Here is a 17,936-nt window from a genome sequence, read left to right as displayed (position 1 = left end):
ATTGTGCGGCAGCAAGAGAGGTTTACTGTTTGAGAAAATAATTAGGGAGACTGGAGAAAGACCTCCAATGAAGTAGAAAAACGCTGAAGAATAAATGTGCCATCAGAGGAAATCCGAGTAAGTGGCCTCACATGGAGAAAAAGCAACCGAATGGGTGAACGAGCATCGGCTAAATGGTCATGTTATCACCGGGCAGACATTTAACTCTGTGCCCTTCGAGAACAAAGAAAGATCCAAAGTAATCCAAAATTCAGGGCCAAAGCCGGATGGTGCACTGGATTCATGAAACGGCACGACTTAGCACTCTGCAAGAAAACATACATTTCACAGCATCTGCCACCTCAGCGTGACAATAGAGGGATCAAATTTCACCATTTTGTCATTGAGAGAAGAATGCGTATAGATTGGCCTGCATTGGGAAAAATGGATGAAACATCAATGGGACTTTGGGCCATCAATGGGCCAGCAAACAAGATCACCCGCCCTTGTAAGGTCAACTGGCCATGGGAAACTGCAAATCGCAGCGGTTCATTTGTATGACGGATGGCACAAAGTTAAAACTGACGGTGATACTCGAGCGCAAAGCTCTCCCAAAGAGAAATCCAGAAAGGGGTGGTAATTCATGTTCACACGAAAGGCTGAATGGATGAAAATGGTTCCAGAAAATTGAACAAAGAAATGTGGAATTATCACCAGGAGGACTAGGCAGAGAAAAAAGGTTTGCTTGTCTGGGGCATGTTCAATTCCCACGTTATCGATGATATCGACTGATTTCATTAACACTACACCCTGTATGCTTCATCCGATGCCAGTGCTTTTGTAGTTACATTGTATATGTTGTGTTGCCCTATTATGTATTTTCTTTTATTCCCTTTTCTTCTCATGTACTTAATGATCTGTTGAGCTGCTCGCAGAAAAATACTTTTCACTGTACCTCGGTACACGTGACAATAAACAAATCCAATCCAATCCAATCCAATGTAGTCTGTGATGTAAGATCAACTAATACCAACGTGACAGTTATTCCTGACAGTCTTGAGTGTTACTCAGCCCATGGGTGTGTGTAGAAATGAGCTTCTCGAGCACAGTATCCAAAAGATGTAGAGGGGTGGATCAATGTGAGAATCCTCACTAGCAACATTGTGCCCATAGGTCATGGACAAATACGCTCAATGATACAGAGAACGATTACTTGTGGAATGATGATGCTGAAGTTACTGATAATGATGTTAAAGATGAGGAAGATCCATATGAGGATGCAATGCAACCAGGCTATTTGGACTAATTGTTCAGTGATTCAGAGTGATTTCAAATGATTTCATCGTGAGGTGTTGTAGTTAATTTATTATAATATATATTTATGTTGTGTTGGATGAATAGTGTAGTTGGTCATATTATAAAATAACTAAATGCTAGAGAATCAATATGAATTTTCCGTGCTGTTGGTTTTTGCTTTATTCCATTGCGACAGTCTTATTTGGACACAAATCAAGCATGCATGCCAATCCCTCAAAAACATTACTCATGTAAATGTTGACCTCTTGACCATTGATATAAAAACTTGGTCTCAAAAATTAAGTTTTTACACAAGTATATATGGTAGACGTGAGTTTCTCATGACCAGACTTAGTAACAAGTATACCGCTTTGGATACTGTTGTGGGGGGGGGGGACTTAACAGGGGTAAGCCATGGGGTACAGGTCTCTGGCACAGAGTCTGTCCCCGTTGCTCAGAAGGGAAGGGGGGGAGAGGAGTAGAGTATTAGTCATTGGAGACTCCATAGTTAGGGGGATAGATAGGAGATTCTGTGGGAACGAGAGAGACTTGCGGTTGGTGTGTTGCCTCCCAGGTGCCAGGGTGCGTGATGTCTCGGATCATGTTTTTGGGATCCTTAAGGGGGAGGGGGAGCAGCCCCAAGTCATGGTCCACGTAGGTACCAACGACATAGGTAGGAAAAGGGATAGGGATGTAAGGCAGGAATTCAAGGAGCTAGGGTGGAAACTTAGATCTAGGACAAACCGAGTTATTATCTCTGGGTTGTTAACCGTGCCACGTGATAGCGAGACGAGGAATAGGGAGAGAGAGGAGTTGAACATTTGGCTACAGGGATGGTGCAGGAGGGAGGGTTTCAGATTTCTGGATAATTGGGGCTCATTCTGGGGTCGGTGGGACCTCTACAAACGGGATGGTCTACACCTGGACCAGAGGGGTACCAATATCCTGGGGGGGGAAATTTTGCTAATGCTCTTCGGGAGGGTTTAAACTAGTTGAGCAGGGGCTTGGGAACCTGAATTGTAGCTCCCGTATACAGGAGGTTGAGAGTAGTGAGGTCATGAGCAAGGTTTCAAAGTTGCAGGAGTGTACCGGCAGGCAGGAAGGTGGTTTAAAGTGTGTCTTCTTCAATGCCAGGAGCATCCGGAATAAGGTGGGTGAACATGCGGCATGGGTTGGTACCTGGGACTTCGATGTTGTGGCCATTTCGGAGACATGGATAGAGCAGGGACAGGAATGGTTGTTGCAGGTGCCTGGGTTTATATTTCAGTAAGCTCAGGGAAGGTGGTAAAAGAGGGGGAGGGGTGGCATTGTTAGTCAAGGACAGTATTACAGTGGCAGAAAGGACGTTTGATGAGGACTCGTCTACTGAGGCAGTATGGGCTGAGGTTAGAAACAGGAAAGGAGAGGTCACCATGTTAGGGGTTTTCTATAGGTCTCCGAAAAGTTCCAGAGATGTAGAGGAAAGGATTGCAAAGATGATTCTGGATAGGAGCGAAAGCAACAGGGTAGTTGCTATGGGGGACTTTAACTTTCCAAATATTGACTGGAAACGCTATAGTTCGAGTACTTTAGATGGGTCTGTTTTTGTCCAATGTGTGCAGGAGGGTTTCCTGACACAGTATGTAGATAGGCCAACGAGAGGCGAGGCCATATTGGATTTGGTACTGGGTAATGAACCAGGACAGGTGTTAGATTTGGAGGTAGGTGAGCACTTTGGTGATAGTGACCACAATTCGATTACGTTTACTTTAGTGATGGAAAGGGATAGGTATATACCGCAGGGCAAGAGTTATATCTGGGGGAAAGGCAATTATGATGCGATGAGGCAAGACTTAGGATGCATCGGATGGAGAGGAAAACTGCAGGGGATGGCGCAATGGAAATGTGGAGCTTGTTCAAGGAACAGCTACTGCGTGTCCTTGATAAGTATGTACCTGTCAGGCAGGGAGGACGTGGTCGAGCAAGGGAACCATGGTTTACTAAAGCAGTCGAAACACTTGTCAAGAGGAAGAAGGAGGCTTATGTAAAGATGAGACATGAAGGTTCAGTTAGGGTGCTCGAGAGTTACAAGTTAGCTAGCAAGGACCTAAAGAGAGAGCTAAGAAGAACCAGGAGGGGACATGAGAAGTCTTTGGTACGTAGGATCAAGGATAACCCTAAAGCTTTCTATAAATATGTCAGGAATAAACGAATGACTTGGGTAAGAGTAGGGCCAGTAGTGGGAAGTTGTGCTTGGAGTCCGAGGAGATAGGAGAGGTGCTAAATGAATATTTTTTGTCAGTATTCACACAGGAAAAAGACAATGTTGTCGAGGAGAATACTGAGATTCAGGCTATTAGACTAGAAGGGCTTGAGGTTCATGAGGAGGTGTTAGCAATTCTGGAAAGTGTGAAAATAGATAAGTCCCCTGGGCCGGATGGGATTTATCCTAGGATTCTCTGGGAAGCTAGGGAGGAGATTGCTGAGCCTTTGGCTTTGATCTTTAAGTCATCTTTGTGTACAGGCATAGTGCCAGAAGACTGGAGGATAGCAAATGTTGTCCCCTTGTTCAAGAAGGGGAGTAGAGATAACCCCGGTAACTATAGACCAATCTTGGAAAGGTTTATAAGAGATAGGATGTATAATAATCTGGAAAGGAATAATTTGATTAGAGATAGTCAACACGGTTTTGTGAAGGGTAGGTCGTGCCTCACGAACCTTATTGAGTTCTTTGAGAAGATGACCAAACAGGTGGGTGAGGGTAAAGCAGTTGATATGGTGTATATGGATTTCAGTAAAGCGTTTGATAAGGTTCCCCATGGTAGGCTACTGCAGAAAATATGGAGGCATGGGATTCACGGTGATTTAGCAGTTTGGATCAGAAATTGGCTAGCTGAAAGAAGACAAAGGGTGGTGGTTGATGGGAAATGTTCAGACTGGAGTCCAGTTACTAGTGGTGTACCACAAGGATCTGTTTTGGGGCCACTGCTGTTTGTCATTTTTATAAATGACCTGGAGGAGGGCGTAGAAGGATGGGTGAGTAAATTTGCAGATGACACTAAAGTCGGTGGAGTTGTGGACAGTGCGGAAGGATGTTACAAGTTACAGAGGGACATAGATAAGCTGCAGCGCTGGGCTGAGAGGTGGCAAATGGAATTTAATGCAGAAAAGTGCGAGGTGATTCATTTTGGAAGGAATAACAGGAAGTCAGAGTACTGGGCTAATGGTAAGATGCTTGGTAGTGTGGATGAGCAGAGAGATCTCGGTGTCCATGTACATAGGTCCCTGAAAGTTGCCACCCAGGTTGAGAGGGTTGTTAAGAAGGCGTGTATGGTGTGTTAGCTTTTATTGGTAGAGGGATTACGTTTCGGAGCCATGAGGTCATGTTGCAGCTGTACAAAACTCTGGTGCGGCCGCATTTGGAGTATTGCGTGCAATTCTGGTCGCCGCATTTTGGAAGGATGTGGAAGCATTCGAAAGGGTGCAGAGGAGATTTACCAGAATGTTGCCTAGTATGGAGGGAAGATCTTATGAGGAAATGCTGAGGGACTTGAGGCTGTTTTCGTTAGAGAGAAGAAGGTTAAGAGATGACTTAATTGAGGCATACAAGATGATCAGAGGATTGGATAGGGTGGACAGTGAGAGCCTTTTTCCTCTGATGGTGATGTCTAGCACGAGGGGACATAGCTTTAAATTGAGGGGAGATAGATATGGGACAGATGTCAGAGGTAGGTTCTTTACTCGGAGAGTAGTAAGGGCGTGGAATGCCCTGCCTGCAACAGTAGTGGACTCGCCAACACTAAGGGCATTCAAATGGTCATTGGATAGACATATGGACATAAGGGAATAGTGTAGATGGGCTTTAGAGTGGTTTCACAGGTTGGCGCAACATCGAGGGCCGAAGTGCCTGTACTGCGCTGTAATGTTCTATGTTCTAGACCTGACAAGGATATGCTTTTAGAAATGTGATATCTTGGGTTGACACTCGTGCGAGAATCAGTGAGAGCTGCAGCAGGGAGTAAAGGCACAGAGACAGAATGGGACTTCAGTGTTGAGCAGGCTTGAGAAGTTGAATGGCCTACTCCTGCTCCTACATCCCTAGTGTATAGTGACTGTCTTGCAGAAAAAACACTTTTTCAAATTCCGGTAGGGGGAAAGCAATGATGGAACAATGTTGAAATCATTTGTCAGAATCTCTAAAAACATTTATTCTGCACTTCTCCTCATGTGATTTTCAGACGGTGCCCAATCCTGAGGATCAGTGAATGTCTTACCTTTAGGGATAAGAGATTGGATTGTTCTGCTAAGTGATGCAAGCCTGCATTTTCCATACTCTCAGGCTTTGCCTTAGTTTCATTTATTGTCTCTTGTAGGAGAGGAAGATCAAGTTATTTCAGCCTCAGGAGTTGCCCAGTCAAAATTCTGATGATGATGAAGGTGATGATAAGGAGGAGGACCGAGTATTAAAAACACTGTTGTTCGATGGCATAAACTCTGAGAATGGAATTGTAGTCCACTTGGATGAAAATGGCAACCTAAATTGGCCTGTACTGTTTCTGTACCCTGAGTATGAACAAATGGATTTCATCTCAGCCTTTCACGAAGACACCCGGTAAATATTAAAATAAAGATATCTTTCAGTTTAAGGCAAGTCATTTCAATGTCCTTCTGAGGTAGGATATACTGTGTCTCAAAATAGCCTCTGCAGTGATCTCAGCAAGGCGAGTACAGTTTGTTTCAGCTAATAGTCAAATGTTCTTTTGATATGAACTGATATTTTAATTGTTATGTTGAAGTACTACGCGCTCAATAGAAACTTTGAATAAATGAGCAACAACCACATCCAAATTACTTTCCACCTTCGTTAACTGAATACTTTGTGTAAACACTAGTGTCTCAGTCCCTGCTTTTTGGAGATACTGAATATATTGGCAGTTTGCAATCTTTCTTTGTTCAAATCTTTATGTGATGAAATTGGTATGAGACAGTTGGGTAGCAGACACTTTTCCAAAGGAAGTGAACCCAGGTCACAAGGTGAAAAGACAAATGTTCTGACTGATGCTACCGAGTCTCCTTAAACTGAATTAGGACTTTTGTTAGTGCATCAGGGAAGGGAAAGAATTTGGCCTAGAGAATTAACATTGGCTGTTTTTTCTTTTCAGGTTTATTGATCATTTATCTGTGATGTTTGAGAACTTTCCCCCTTGGGATACAGAAAAAAAATATAAGCTAAATAATTTGGAGGTACAGTATGACTTCAATTTAAGAATGTTGTCTTAATACACAAATAACATACCAGAAATATTGGGGAACACAGGTTTTAATGCGAGGGGGGAACTGAAGGAAATCAGTATCAGTAGAGAAATGGTGTTGAGGAAATTGATGGGATTGAAGGTTGATAAATCCCCAGGGCCTGATAATCTACATCCCAGGGTACTTAAGGGAGCGGCCCTAGAAATAGTGGAAGCATTGATGGTCTTCTTCCAAGATTCTGCAGACTCTGGAACAGTTCCGACAGATTGGAGGTTCGCTAATGTAACCCCACTATTTAAAAAGGGAGGGGGAAAATAAGGGAATTATAGACCAGTCAGCCTGATGTCAGTAGTGGGGAACATTCTGGAGTCCATTAAAAAAGCTTTAATAGCGGAGCACTTGGAAAACAGTGGCAGCATGGATTTCAGAAAGGGAATCATGCTTGACAAATCTACTGCAATTCTTCAAGGATATAACAAATAGAGTTGATGAGGGGGAGCCAGTGGATGTGGTATATTTGAACTTTCAGAAGGTTTTCGACAAAGTCCCACATAAGAGATTGGCGTATAAAATTAAAGCACATGGGATTATGGTAGTGTATTGAAATGGTTAGAAACCTGGTTGGAAGACAGGAAACCGAGTAGAAATAAACGGGTCTTCTTCCAAATGGCAGGCAGTGACTAGCAGGAATTGGTGCTAGGATCCCAGCTATTCACAATGTATATTAATGATTTAGATGAGGGAACTAAATGTAGTATCTCCAAATTTGCAGATAACACCAAGCTGGGTGGGAGGGTGAGCTCTGAGGAGGATACAAAGATGTTTCAAGGGGGGGACGGGGGGGGGGGGGACGGTGGTTAGCACTGCTGCCTCACGCGCGAGAATCCTGGTTTGATCCTGGCCCCAGGTCACTGTCCGTGTGGGGTTTGCACATTCTCCTCGTGCCTGCGCGAGTCTCACCCCCACAACCCAAAAAAAGATGTGCAAAGTAGGTGGATTGGCCATGCTAAATTGCCCCTTAATTGGGAAAAAATAATTGGGTACTCAAAATTTGTTTTTTAAAAAGACGCTTCAGTGTGATTTGGACAAACTGAGTGAGTTGGCAAATGAACAGCAGATGCAGTATAATGTGGATGAATGTGAGGTTATCCACTTTGGTAACATAAACAAGAGGGAAGATTATTATCTGAATGGCTCTAAATAAACAGAGGGGAATGTGTGATGATACCTGGGTGTCCTTGTACATCAATCGCTGAAGGTAAGCATGCAGGTGCAGCAGGTGGTAAAGAAGGGAAATGGTATGTTGGCCTTCATTGTGAGAGGATTCAAGTACAGTAGCAGGGGTGTCTTGCTGCAATAAAAAGCCTTTGTGTGGCCACACATGGAATATTCTCTTTATCTGAGGGAGGATGTTCTTGCTATCGCCATAGTCCAGATGATCACAGGCTGATTTTCTCTGACGGGAGGGCTGACTGGTGGTGATTTAGTCTGAGGATCACCACACCTCAGGCGAGGGACAAAGTTGAGAAGGCCTTCATGAATAACCTCTGCCGGGTTCGGGAATTGAACCCACGCCGTTGACCTGCATCACAATCCAGCTATCCAGCCAAATGGCTACCAGATCTTGCTGTAGAGGGAGTGCAAAGAAGGTTTACCAGACAGTTTCCCGGGATGGCAGAACTGACGTATGAGGAGCGATTGAGTCGGATAGGATTATATTTGTTGCAGTTCAGAAGAATGAGGGGGGACTCTCATAAAACTTATGAAATTCTAACAGGATTAGACAGTGTAGCTGTAGGAAAGATGTTTCCGACAGTGCGGGTGTCCAGAATCATTTATGCCAACTCTCTATTTCTTGTTAGCGAGCTAATCTTCAGTCCATGACAAATGTTACCCTTTGCACTATGAGCTTTTATTTTCCGCAATAACCTTTGATGTGGCACCTTATCAAATGCCTTCTGGAAATCTAAGTACAATACATCGACCGGTTTCCCTTTATCCACAGCACATGTTACTCCTTCAAAGAACTCCCAATAAATTGGTTAAATGTGATTTCTCTTTCACAAAACCATTATGACTTCCTGATTGCCTTGAATTTTTCCAAGTGCTCTGCTCAGCAGCTTTAATAATGGCTTCTAACATTTTCCCTATGGCAGATATTAGGCTAACTGGCCTGTAGTTTCCTGCTTTCTGTCTTCCTCACTTTTTGAATAAAGGAATTACATTTGCAATCTTCCAATCTAAGGTCATTGTCCCCAAATCCAGGGAATTTTGGAAAATTAAAACCAATGCATCAACTATCTCATTAGACAATTCTTTCAAGACCTTGGGATGAAGACCATCGGGATCAGGAAATTTGTCAGCCTGCACAACCAACAATTTGGTCAATACCACTTCCCTGGTGATTGTGATTTTCCCAAGTTCCTCCCTCCCTTTCATTTCCTGCTACCAGAGCAGGTCAAAGGTTGGGAATCCTACCTCCTGACCCCCCGCCCCTCCCTTCCCCCAAAGCCGGTCCACCACCTACAAGGCACATGTCAGGAGTGTAATGGAATGCTCGCCACTTGCCTGGATGAGGCCAGCTCCAACAACATTCTAGAATCTCTGCACCATACAGGACAAGGGAGCCCGCTTGATTGCTACCCCTTCCACAAGTGGCCAAAATCTTGGAATTCCCTCCCTAGCAGCAATGTGGGTATACCTGCACCTTGGGGACTGAAGCGGTTCGAGAAGGCAACTCACCACCACCTTCTGAAGGGCAATTAGGGATGGGCAATAAATGTTGGCATAACAGTGTCGCCCACATCCCGTAAATTAATTTTTAAAAATTTGCAGCTATTTCTGGGATGTTATACTTGTGTCCTTTCATGAAGACAGATCCAAAGCACATGTTTATTTCATCCACCATAGCCCTACTTTCCATTACCAATTCCCCAGACGTACTTTCTACAGGACCAACCTATTGAGTTGAAGGTTTGTGAGGGAGAGACCAGTGTTCATGTGTGGGTGGTCTGTTAACCATAATAAAATGGGGAAAGGAATATTTATGTTTCTGTTGTGGAATCTGTAAACATCTAATACTTCACTGTTCTCTGCTGTAATAATTCATGAAATGGCAAAGTAACTGCAAAGTTTCTGGAGAATATTAAAACAATTGAAAAGCTGCTTTTTTGTTGACCAATGTCCACAGCTATACTTCGAAGATGAGCAAAGGGAGGATCTGTACCAAGTGGACCCCATGTGCACTCTGCGGCAGGTGCTGAGTCATGACAGGTGAATAGAGTGAACATCCTTCTCGCCATGTGTCTGCCGCTTTCAGTTCCTGCTGATTCTGTGACTTAGCTGAGTGTAGAATGGCCGTTATATTAAAGCCATTTAATTTTTTTTTAAATTCCATTACGAGTTGCAAAGCCAATGCGTAGAGTGGACAGGGCAAGCCCTTGTCACCATCTCCTTGCTTGCTCCAAAAACAATTCAAATTCAAATTGAATCCAATTCATACTCTACAAAGGAAACATATAAGCGCCAAGCTGACAAGAACAGGCTTTACACCTGATCTCGGGCTTGATCTTAGCCAAAAGACTGAGAAGTGATTATGTTGAATATTCTAAAAATGATTTGATAACTTTTGTTGGTGTTACAGTTCACTCAAGAGAGTTTGAGTTGATGTTGCAACATACACTTTAACCTACATGTTTTATTCAAAGCTATGGATAATAATGGTAGGGGCACCAAATTTTCTTTTCATCACATGACTGACCAGGAATCGCTCCCACTCTTACCACCTGCCAGTGGCATGTCTTGGAAGGATTTGCAGTTTGATACTCGACCTGTTTGTTCATATTATGAATATGCATTCCTTGGCCATTAAGAGCTGGGGTTGGACTTGAACCTGGAGTTTCTGGCTCAGAACATGACCCATTACGCCAAAGTTAGCTTTTGATAACTTGTATAGAATATTAAATATTACAAAATCATAGAAGGTGTTTGGGTAGTGTAGCCAGTTAGCCTATTCATCTTTTAAATTTGTTGATTTAAAAACTAAGGCTCTTGAGTGAAATGAAACTGGACAGTCTCAACTGTACTTCTTTAATTTCTTCCTTCCCCAACTGCTTATGGGGTGTTGCCTGGCCTATGGATCAACTCGGTTGAGATTGAAAACGTAGCAGAGTGACGGTTAGACTTGCATGTCAACGTATAGTGACAGCAAATAATTTTGCTTCAGCCTGCTGCAACATTGAGCTGGCTATCTGCTGTATTTTATGTTTCTAACTGAGTACAGATTTTGTATATTTGGACTGATGTTCCTTCTATTATATTAAAGTGGCTGTTGTTTGATAGTAATTAATACTTCATTGAATTTTTTTGTGTGTCTAGATCTGTTGTGAAGGCTGGCAATCCAAGAATCCTCATTCTGGTTAGAGGTTCATCGTTCTTTAAAGACTTTTTATCGGGAAAGAAACTTCAAGCAAATTGAAATAAAGACTAAAGTGCTGAACCTACTCTGGTCTGGCAGCATCAGTGGGGAGAGTGACAGAATTAATGTTTTAGTCACATGTGACTCTTCATATCACTTTTTGATCTGCAAATTGAGTTGTCTAACTTCATATTGGTATATGAACAACAGCAATAAATAGGAACATATGGAATACCAAGTAAAAAACACACAAAAAAACATATTTATCATTGCCATTTGAGCACTCCACACACAAATGGGGAAAAAAAGGAGCCTGATCACATCTCAGAAATATCTTGGAAGTATTTCACATCAGAATTTTATTTGAAATGCAGCAGCCATTTTATCCATGGTGAAATTCCACAAATAATAATAAATGACCAGTTAATCTGATTTTAATAATGTTGATTGAGGAAGTAATGCTGACGAGGACAGCTGGCAAAAACTGCCTGTACTTTTTCAAATAGTGCCTTGGAATCTTTAGGTAGTATTGGACTACTGTATAATAGCGTATAATCTCACCAGTCTTACCCCACATCTAAATAACTAAATTGGCTGTTTAAATGGCTGTAATTGGTTAATTACTGTAAAGAAATATTAACTCAAATTGTAGATTTCTCTTTGTGCTGGCTTCACTTTGACTATCGCTTAAAGAGGGAGACAGTTACCTCCCTGATGTTGAAGTGACGAGCAGTTGTTTAATTAAAAACAAAATCCTGCAGAGGCTGGAATTCCGCAATGGAATAGAAAATTCTGGAAACTCAGCAGGTAGGTCAGGCAGCTTATGTAGGAAGAGAATCAGTTTACATTTCAGGGTGATGACCTGAAGGCCTGGTTCCATAAACTATAAATTTCTGACCGATGTTCAAGATTGTATTTAAAATAAACTGGTTAATTAGAAAATGCAGTGGCGGCAGCTGAATTGCAATAGACTGTATCCCCTGTTGCCAACAGGAAATGCATCAGGAATTGATGTGCATGTTCACTCAGCCCCCATTGCGGCTACTAGCACATGCACAACTCCTGACACTTCAGCAGCTGGAGTTTGGATCATTAAAATATTCAGAGTGATCCTACAACAGGCTTAAACTACACATCTAGTTTGCGCATCACCGGTTTTAAATCCTTGCTGTGTGTCCCATTAATTGACCTAGGTAGACATTTGGCCAGATCAAGCATGTTTAGGTTTGTGTAACTCAGTGCAGGTAGCTCAATTGGTATCTTATGGGACTCTTAATCCCAGGATCGTCATTGAGTCCTAAATTGGGTAATGAATTTTTGTTTAAAAATTTCTAGTCCAAGAATTTTTTACATTGATTTTTGCCAGAAATGACCTTCAACTAAATATACCATCAGTTCCCCATGTTGGAAGGAGTGAATCTCGTTTACTGAAATTTTCTGATTATATATCTTCAGTATTAGCTGAATCGTCAGAAGCATATTTTAGAGAGGGAACCGTTGCTAAGTAAATGATGGACTAGATACAACAACTTGCAATCGGTTAAAGACTGCACAGGCCTGAAACTGGGGACTTGAACTTTGTTAGTATGTATCAAGCCAACTTGCTTTCATGCTGCCAGCTGACATACTTAAACACACTGAGACTGAACTGAGCATGTGCAGGAAGTACTAACTCCCTAGAGTTTAAGCATTAATGAATTGTGATAAAGCTGTTTGGTGTCAAAGAACAATACAGCACAGGAACAGGCCTCCAAGCCTGTACCGGTCATACCAACCTTTGCCAAACCCCTAAAGAACATAATTGATTTGGAGACTCTCTTGTATTGAGCTCAATTTACAGCATTCATGGTAACACTCACTTGCAATGTTATTTTGACACTCCCAACATACCTGCATTTAAACAGCATCTTTAGTGCAGTAAAATATTCTAAAGGTATTTCAGAGGAATGTCACCAGGCAAAATGTGACTCAGCCATGAGCTATATGTGACAAAAGCATGATCAAAAAGGTATAGTGAAGAGCTTGAGCTCTCGGTAGCTGAAGTCACACATGTCAATGGTTGGGTGAAGGAAATCAGTGATGCACAAAGTACCAGCTCTGAAAGAATACAGCATCCTCAGAGTTGTAGATAATAGTTGCAAGGAATTTTCGCCTATTTACCTGAAGAGCTGTGTATCTATTGGTATAGGATAACAAGTATTATTTCTGCACAGTGGACCTACACATGATTTATTCTTTACAGAGCCTGAATTTAGATTATTTTGTTTTCTTGTTATGTTCTTTCTGTTGACTTTTTTGGGGGAACTATTACAGCGAACTTAAAAAAAAAAAAAGCGCTGGAGTCACTTCATCTGCTATTCCTCTGTGCGCACACACAACCAATCACATTTGTAAGTATGTAAAGTCTAAGTTCACTCTGGGGTTTGAAAGTATGCCATGTTTCATTAGGATTCATCTCAGGACTTCCGGTTGCGGCGATACGGAGCTAAGCCGCACGTTTCGGTAGCTCCCGCGACAACGGACTTTCGGGCTCTCCAGAGGAGCCCCAACGGTATTTTTTTTGAATTGGTCCCGTGTGGGAAGGTGCAATAAGGTCCCCCCTTACGATATATTACCGAGATCAGCGGTGGAGCAGCGGAAAAAGAGGCTCTGAAGCAGCGGCAACATCGAGGGGGGAAAAGCAAGATGGCGGAGAGCGAGCAGCATAGGGACCTGACCAGCAGGAGTTCTTTAAGCGCTGTGTGGAGGAGCTGAAAAAGGAGGTGCTGGCGCCAATGCTGGTGGCAATCGAGGGGCTGAAGGAGACCCAGAAGACCCAGGCGGTGGAGCTTCGTAAGGTGAAAGACAAAATGGATGAACGAGGACGAGATCCTGGGCCTGGCGGTAAAAGTGGAGGCGCACAAGGTGGTGCACAGGAGGTGGGCCGAGAGAATTGAGGTTCTGGAGAACAGGTCGAGGAGGAAGAACCTCCGGATTCTGGGTCTTCCCGATGGAGTGGAGGGAGCTGATGCCGGGGCGTATGTGAGCACGATGCTCCATGAGCTGATGGGAGCGGAGGCCCCTCCGACCCCCCTGGAGCTGGAAGGGGCTCACTGGTTCCTGGCGAGGAGACCCAAGGCTGATGAGCCGCCAAGGGCGATAGTGGCAAGGTTCCATCGCTTCGTGGACAAAGAAAGTGCTGAGATGGGCCAAGAAGGTGCGGAGCAGTAGATGGGAGAACGCGGTGATCCGAGTATACCAGGATTGGAGCGCGGAGGTGGCAGGTAGGAGAGCTGGCTTCAACCGGGCCAAGGCGGTGCTGCAGAAAAAAAAGTCAGGTTCGGCCTGCGCGACTGTGGGTCACTTATCAGGACCAACACCATTATTTTCAAACGCCAGGAGAGGCTTGGACCTTTATTCAGATGGAAAAACTGGACTCGAACTGAGGGGATGTGGTTGTGGGGGGAGATGTTGGTTGTATATGGGGTTGTAAATACGGGTGGGATGGTGGATGGGGATGTGGGTAGAGTTCTGGTTAAAATTACTAAAATTTCCTTTTTTTTCCTGTAGACGAGATGATGATGTGGAATGTGGGCGTCGGTGCTGGAGGGAGGTGAGACTCGGGGATGAGGGAACTGGGATAATGGCTGCAACAGGAGCTGCGCCACAAGGGCGGGGCTGGTTCAGGAAAGCGTGGGTTTTTTCCCGCGCAAAAAAAAGGAGGGGGGTATGGAGGAAGGTGAGGAGAGACTCCCACACGGGGAGATCAACGGGAAGGCGGGGTCAGCAGAAGTCAGCTGACTCACGGAAGTAATATGGGGGGAGCAAAAGAGCTAGATGAGGATCTAGCGGGGGGAGGGAGAGGGGGGGATTCTAGGGTTGCTGCTGCACTGTCCGAGGGGAACTGAAAATGGAAGAGGTGGTCGGGGAGGGTGTTCCCCGCCTGGGGGACTGGAGGGTGCGGGAGGCGCGAGCACGGGACTGGCCTAAGATAGGAGATGGCTAGTCGGCAGGCGGCGGGGGGGGGACGTGGAATGTGAGAGGGCCCGAGTGTTCGCGCACCTAAAAGGACTGAAGGCAGACGTCGTGTTTCAAGAGACACATCTGAAGGTGGCAGATCAGGTCAGGTTAAGGAAGGGATGGGTGGGACAGGTGTTCCATTCGGGGCTGGATGCGAAGAATAGAGGGGTGGCAATACTGGTGGGAAAGCAGGTGTCGTTTGAGGCCAAGAACATAGTAGCGGACCAGGGAGGCCGATACGTGATGGTGAATGGTAGGTTGCAGGGGACGGCGGTAGTACTGGTGAATGTATATGCCCCGAACTGGGACGATGCTGGATTCATGAAACGGATATTGGGGCGTATTCCAGACCTGGAGGTAGGAAGTTTGATAATGGGGGGGGATTTTAACACGGTGCTGGGCCCAGCATTAGATCGCTCCAGATCTAGGACTGGGAAGAGGCCGGCGGCGGCCAAGGTGCTTAGGGGGTTTATGGACCAGATGGGGGGAGTGGATCCGTGGAGATTTGCCAGGCCTTTGGCCAGAGAATTTTCCTTTTTCTCCCACGTACATAAGGCCTACTCCCGGATAGATTTTTTTGTTCTGGGCAGGGCATTGATCCCGAAAGTGGAGGGAATGGAGTATTCGGCCATAGCCATTTCAGACCATGCCCCGCATTGGGTGGAGTTAGAGATGGGGGAGGAGAGGGACCAATGCCCGTTGTGGAGGTTGGATGTGGGACTGCTGGCAGACGAGGAAGGGTGCGGGGGTGCATTGAAAGGTATCTGGAGGCCAACGACAACGGGGAGGTGCAGGTGGGAGTAGTATGGGAGGCGCTGAAGGCGGTGGTCAGGGGAGAGTTAATCTCCATCAGGGCTCATAGGGTGAAGGGAGAGGTGAGTGGGAGATTTTAAGGGTGGACGGGAGCTACGCAGAGGCTCCTGATGGGGGACTACTGGAGAGACAAAGTCTGACCACAGGGAAGGCAGAGGCACAATGGAGGAAGGCACAGGGGGCGATATATGAATATGGGGAGAAGGCGAGCCGGACGCTGGCACACCAGCTCCGTAAGAGGATGGCAGCGAGGGAAATAGGCGGAGTCAAAGATGGTAGGGGAACTACGTTGCGGAGTGCGGGGAAAGTGAATGAGGCTTTTTAGCCCTTTTACGAGGAACTGTATAGGTCCCAGCCCCCAGGGGGAAAAGAGGGGATGCGGCGATTCTTGGACCAATTGAGGTTCCCAAGGGTGGAGGAGCAGGAGGTGGCTGGTTTGGGGACGCCAATTGGGGTGGAGGAGCTGGTTAAAGGACTGGGGAGCATGCAGGCAGGGAATGCCCCGGGGCCGGATGGGTTCCCAGTGGAGTTTTATAGGAAGTATGTAGACCTGTTAGCCCTGTTGCTGGTAAGGACCTTCAATGAAGCAAGGGAGGGGGGGGATCCTGCCCCCGACAATGTCAGAGGCGACGATCTCTTTGATCTTAAAGCGGGATAAGGACCCACTGCAATGTGGGTCGTATAGACCGATCTCGCTCCTTAATGTAGATGCTAAGTTGCTGGCAAAAATATTGGCCACGAGGATTGAGAACTGTGTCCCGGGGGTGATTCACGAGGACCAGACGGGATTTGTAAAGGGTAGGCAGTTAAATACTAATGTGCGAAGGCTCCTAAATGTGCTAATGATGCCATCGGTGGAGGGAGAAGCGGAGATAGTGACAGCCATGGACGCGGAGAAGGCCTTTGATCGAGTAGAGTGGGAGTATCTCTGGGACGTGTTGAGGAGGTTTGGGTTCGGGGAAGGGTTTATTAGTTGGGTTAAGCTCCTGTATAAAGCCCTGGTGGCGAGTGTGGTCACGAACCGGCGGAGGTCGGAGTATTTCCGGCTGTATCGAGGGACGAGGCAGGGGTGCCCCCTGTCCCCTCTGCTGTTTGCATTAGCAATTGAACCTTTGGCCATGGCGTTAAGGGAGTCGGGGTAATGGAAGGGGGTGGTTCGAGGGGGAGAGGAACATCGAGTGTCGCTGTACGCAGACGACCTGTTGCTGTATGTGACGGATCCAGTGGAGGGGATGGTTGAGGTAATGCAGATCCTACGGGAGTTTGGAGACTTTTCGGGCTATAAGCTCAATGTGGGAAAGAGTGAGCTCTTTGTGATCCATCCGGAGGACCAGGGAAGAGGGATAGACGACCTACCGTTGAGGAGGGTGGAAAGGAGCTTTTGATACTTGGGGATTCAGGTAGCTAGGAGCTGGGGGGCACTGCACAAACTTAATTTGACGCGGTTGGTGGAACAGATGGAGGAGGATTTTAAAAGGTGGGACATGTTGCCACTCTCGCTGGTGGGTAGGGTACAGTCGGTTAAAATGGTGGTCCTCCCGAGATTTCTTTTTGTATTCCAATGCCTCCCAATTGTGATTACTAAGGCCTTTTTTAAAAGGGTAAGCAGGAGCATTATGGGATTTGTGTGGGCGAGCAAGACACCGTGGGTAAGGAGGGGGTTCTTGGAGCGTAGCAGAGATAGAGGAGGGTTGGCGTTGCTGAATTTGGGTGGTTACTATTGGGCAGCCAACGTGGCAATGATCCGTAAGTGGGTGATGGAGGGACAGGGGGGCGGCGTGGAAGAGGTTGGAGATGGCATCCTGCAAAGGAACGAGCCTGGGGGCGCTGGTAACGGCCCCGCTGCCGCTCTTGCCGACAAGGTACACCACGAGCCCGGTGGTGGCGGCAACGCTAAAGATATGGGGGCAGTGGAGACGGCACAGGGGTGCGACGGGAGCCTCGGTGTGGTCCCTGATCAGAGACAACCATCAGTTTGTCCCAGGAAGGATGGACGGGGACTTTCAGAGCTGGCATCGGGCAGGGATTAGAAGAATGGGGGACCTGTTCATTGAAGGGACATTTGCGAGCTTAGGGCCGCTGGAGGAGAAGTTTGGGCTACCCCCGGGAAACGCTTTCAGGTACATGCAAGTCAGGGCATTTGTGCGGCGGCAGGTGAGGGAATTTCTGCTACTCCCGGCACACGGGATTCAAGATAGGG

General features: G+C 45.8%; 1 protein-coding gene across 1 annotated transcript in view; it reads left to right on the top strand.

The window, feature by feature from the left end:
* ttc4 (tetratricopeptide repeat domain 4) overlaps nucleotides 1–11,009 on the top strand; it is a 28,104-nt gene extending 17,095 nt beyond the window's left edge. Inside the window, exons 7-10 of the mRNA XM_072510691.1 lie at nucleotides 5,628–5,866; nucleotides 6,417–6,498; nucleotides 9,698–9,780; nucleotides 10,885–11,009. Coding sequence (XP_072366792.1) covers nucleotides 5,628–5,866; nucleotides 6,417–6,498; nucleotides 9,698–9,780; nucleotides 10,885–10,984 — 504 coding nt within the window. The 3' untranslated portion in view covers nucleotides 10,985–11,009. The remainder of the gene's footprint in view (nucleotides 1–5,627; nucleotides 5,867–6,416; nucleotides 6,499–9,697; nucleotides 9,781–10,884) is intronic.
* The last annotated feature ends 6,927 nt before the right edge of the window (nucleotides 11,010–17,936 follow it).

The sequence above is a fragment of the Scyliorhinus torazame genome, chromosome 7 (assembly GCF_047496885.1).
Source record: "Scyliorhinus torazame isolate Kashiwa2021f chromosome 7, sScyTor2.1, whole genome shotgun sequence".
NCBI classification, from domain to species: domain Eukaryota; kingdom Metazoa; phylum Chordata; class Chondrichthyes; order Carcharhiniformes; family Scyliorhinidae; genus Scyliorhinus; species Scyliorhinus torazame.
This window is presented reverse-complemented; position numbering and strand designations above follow the sequence as displayed.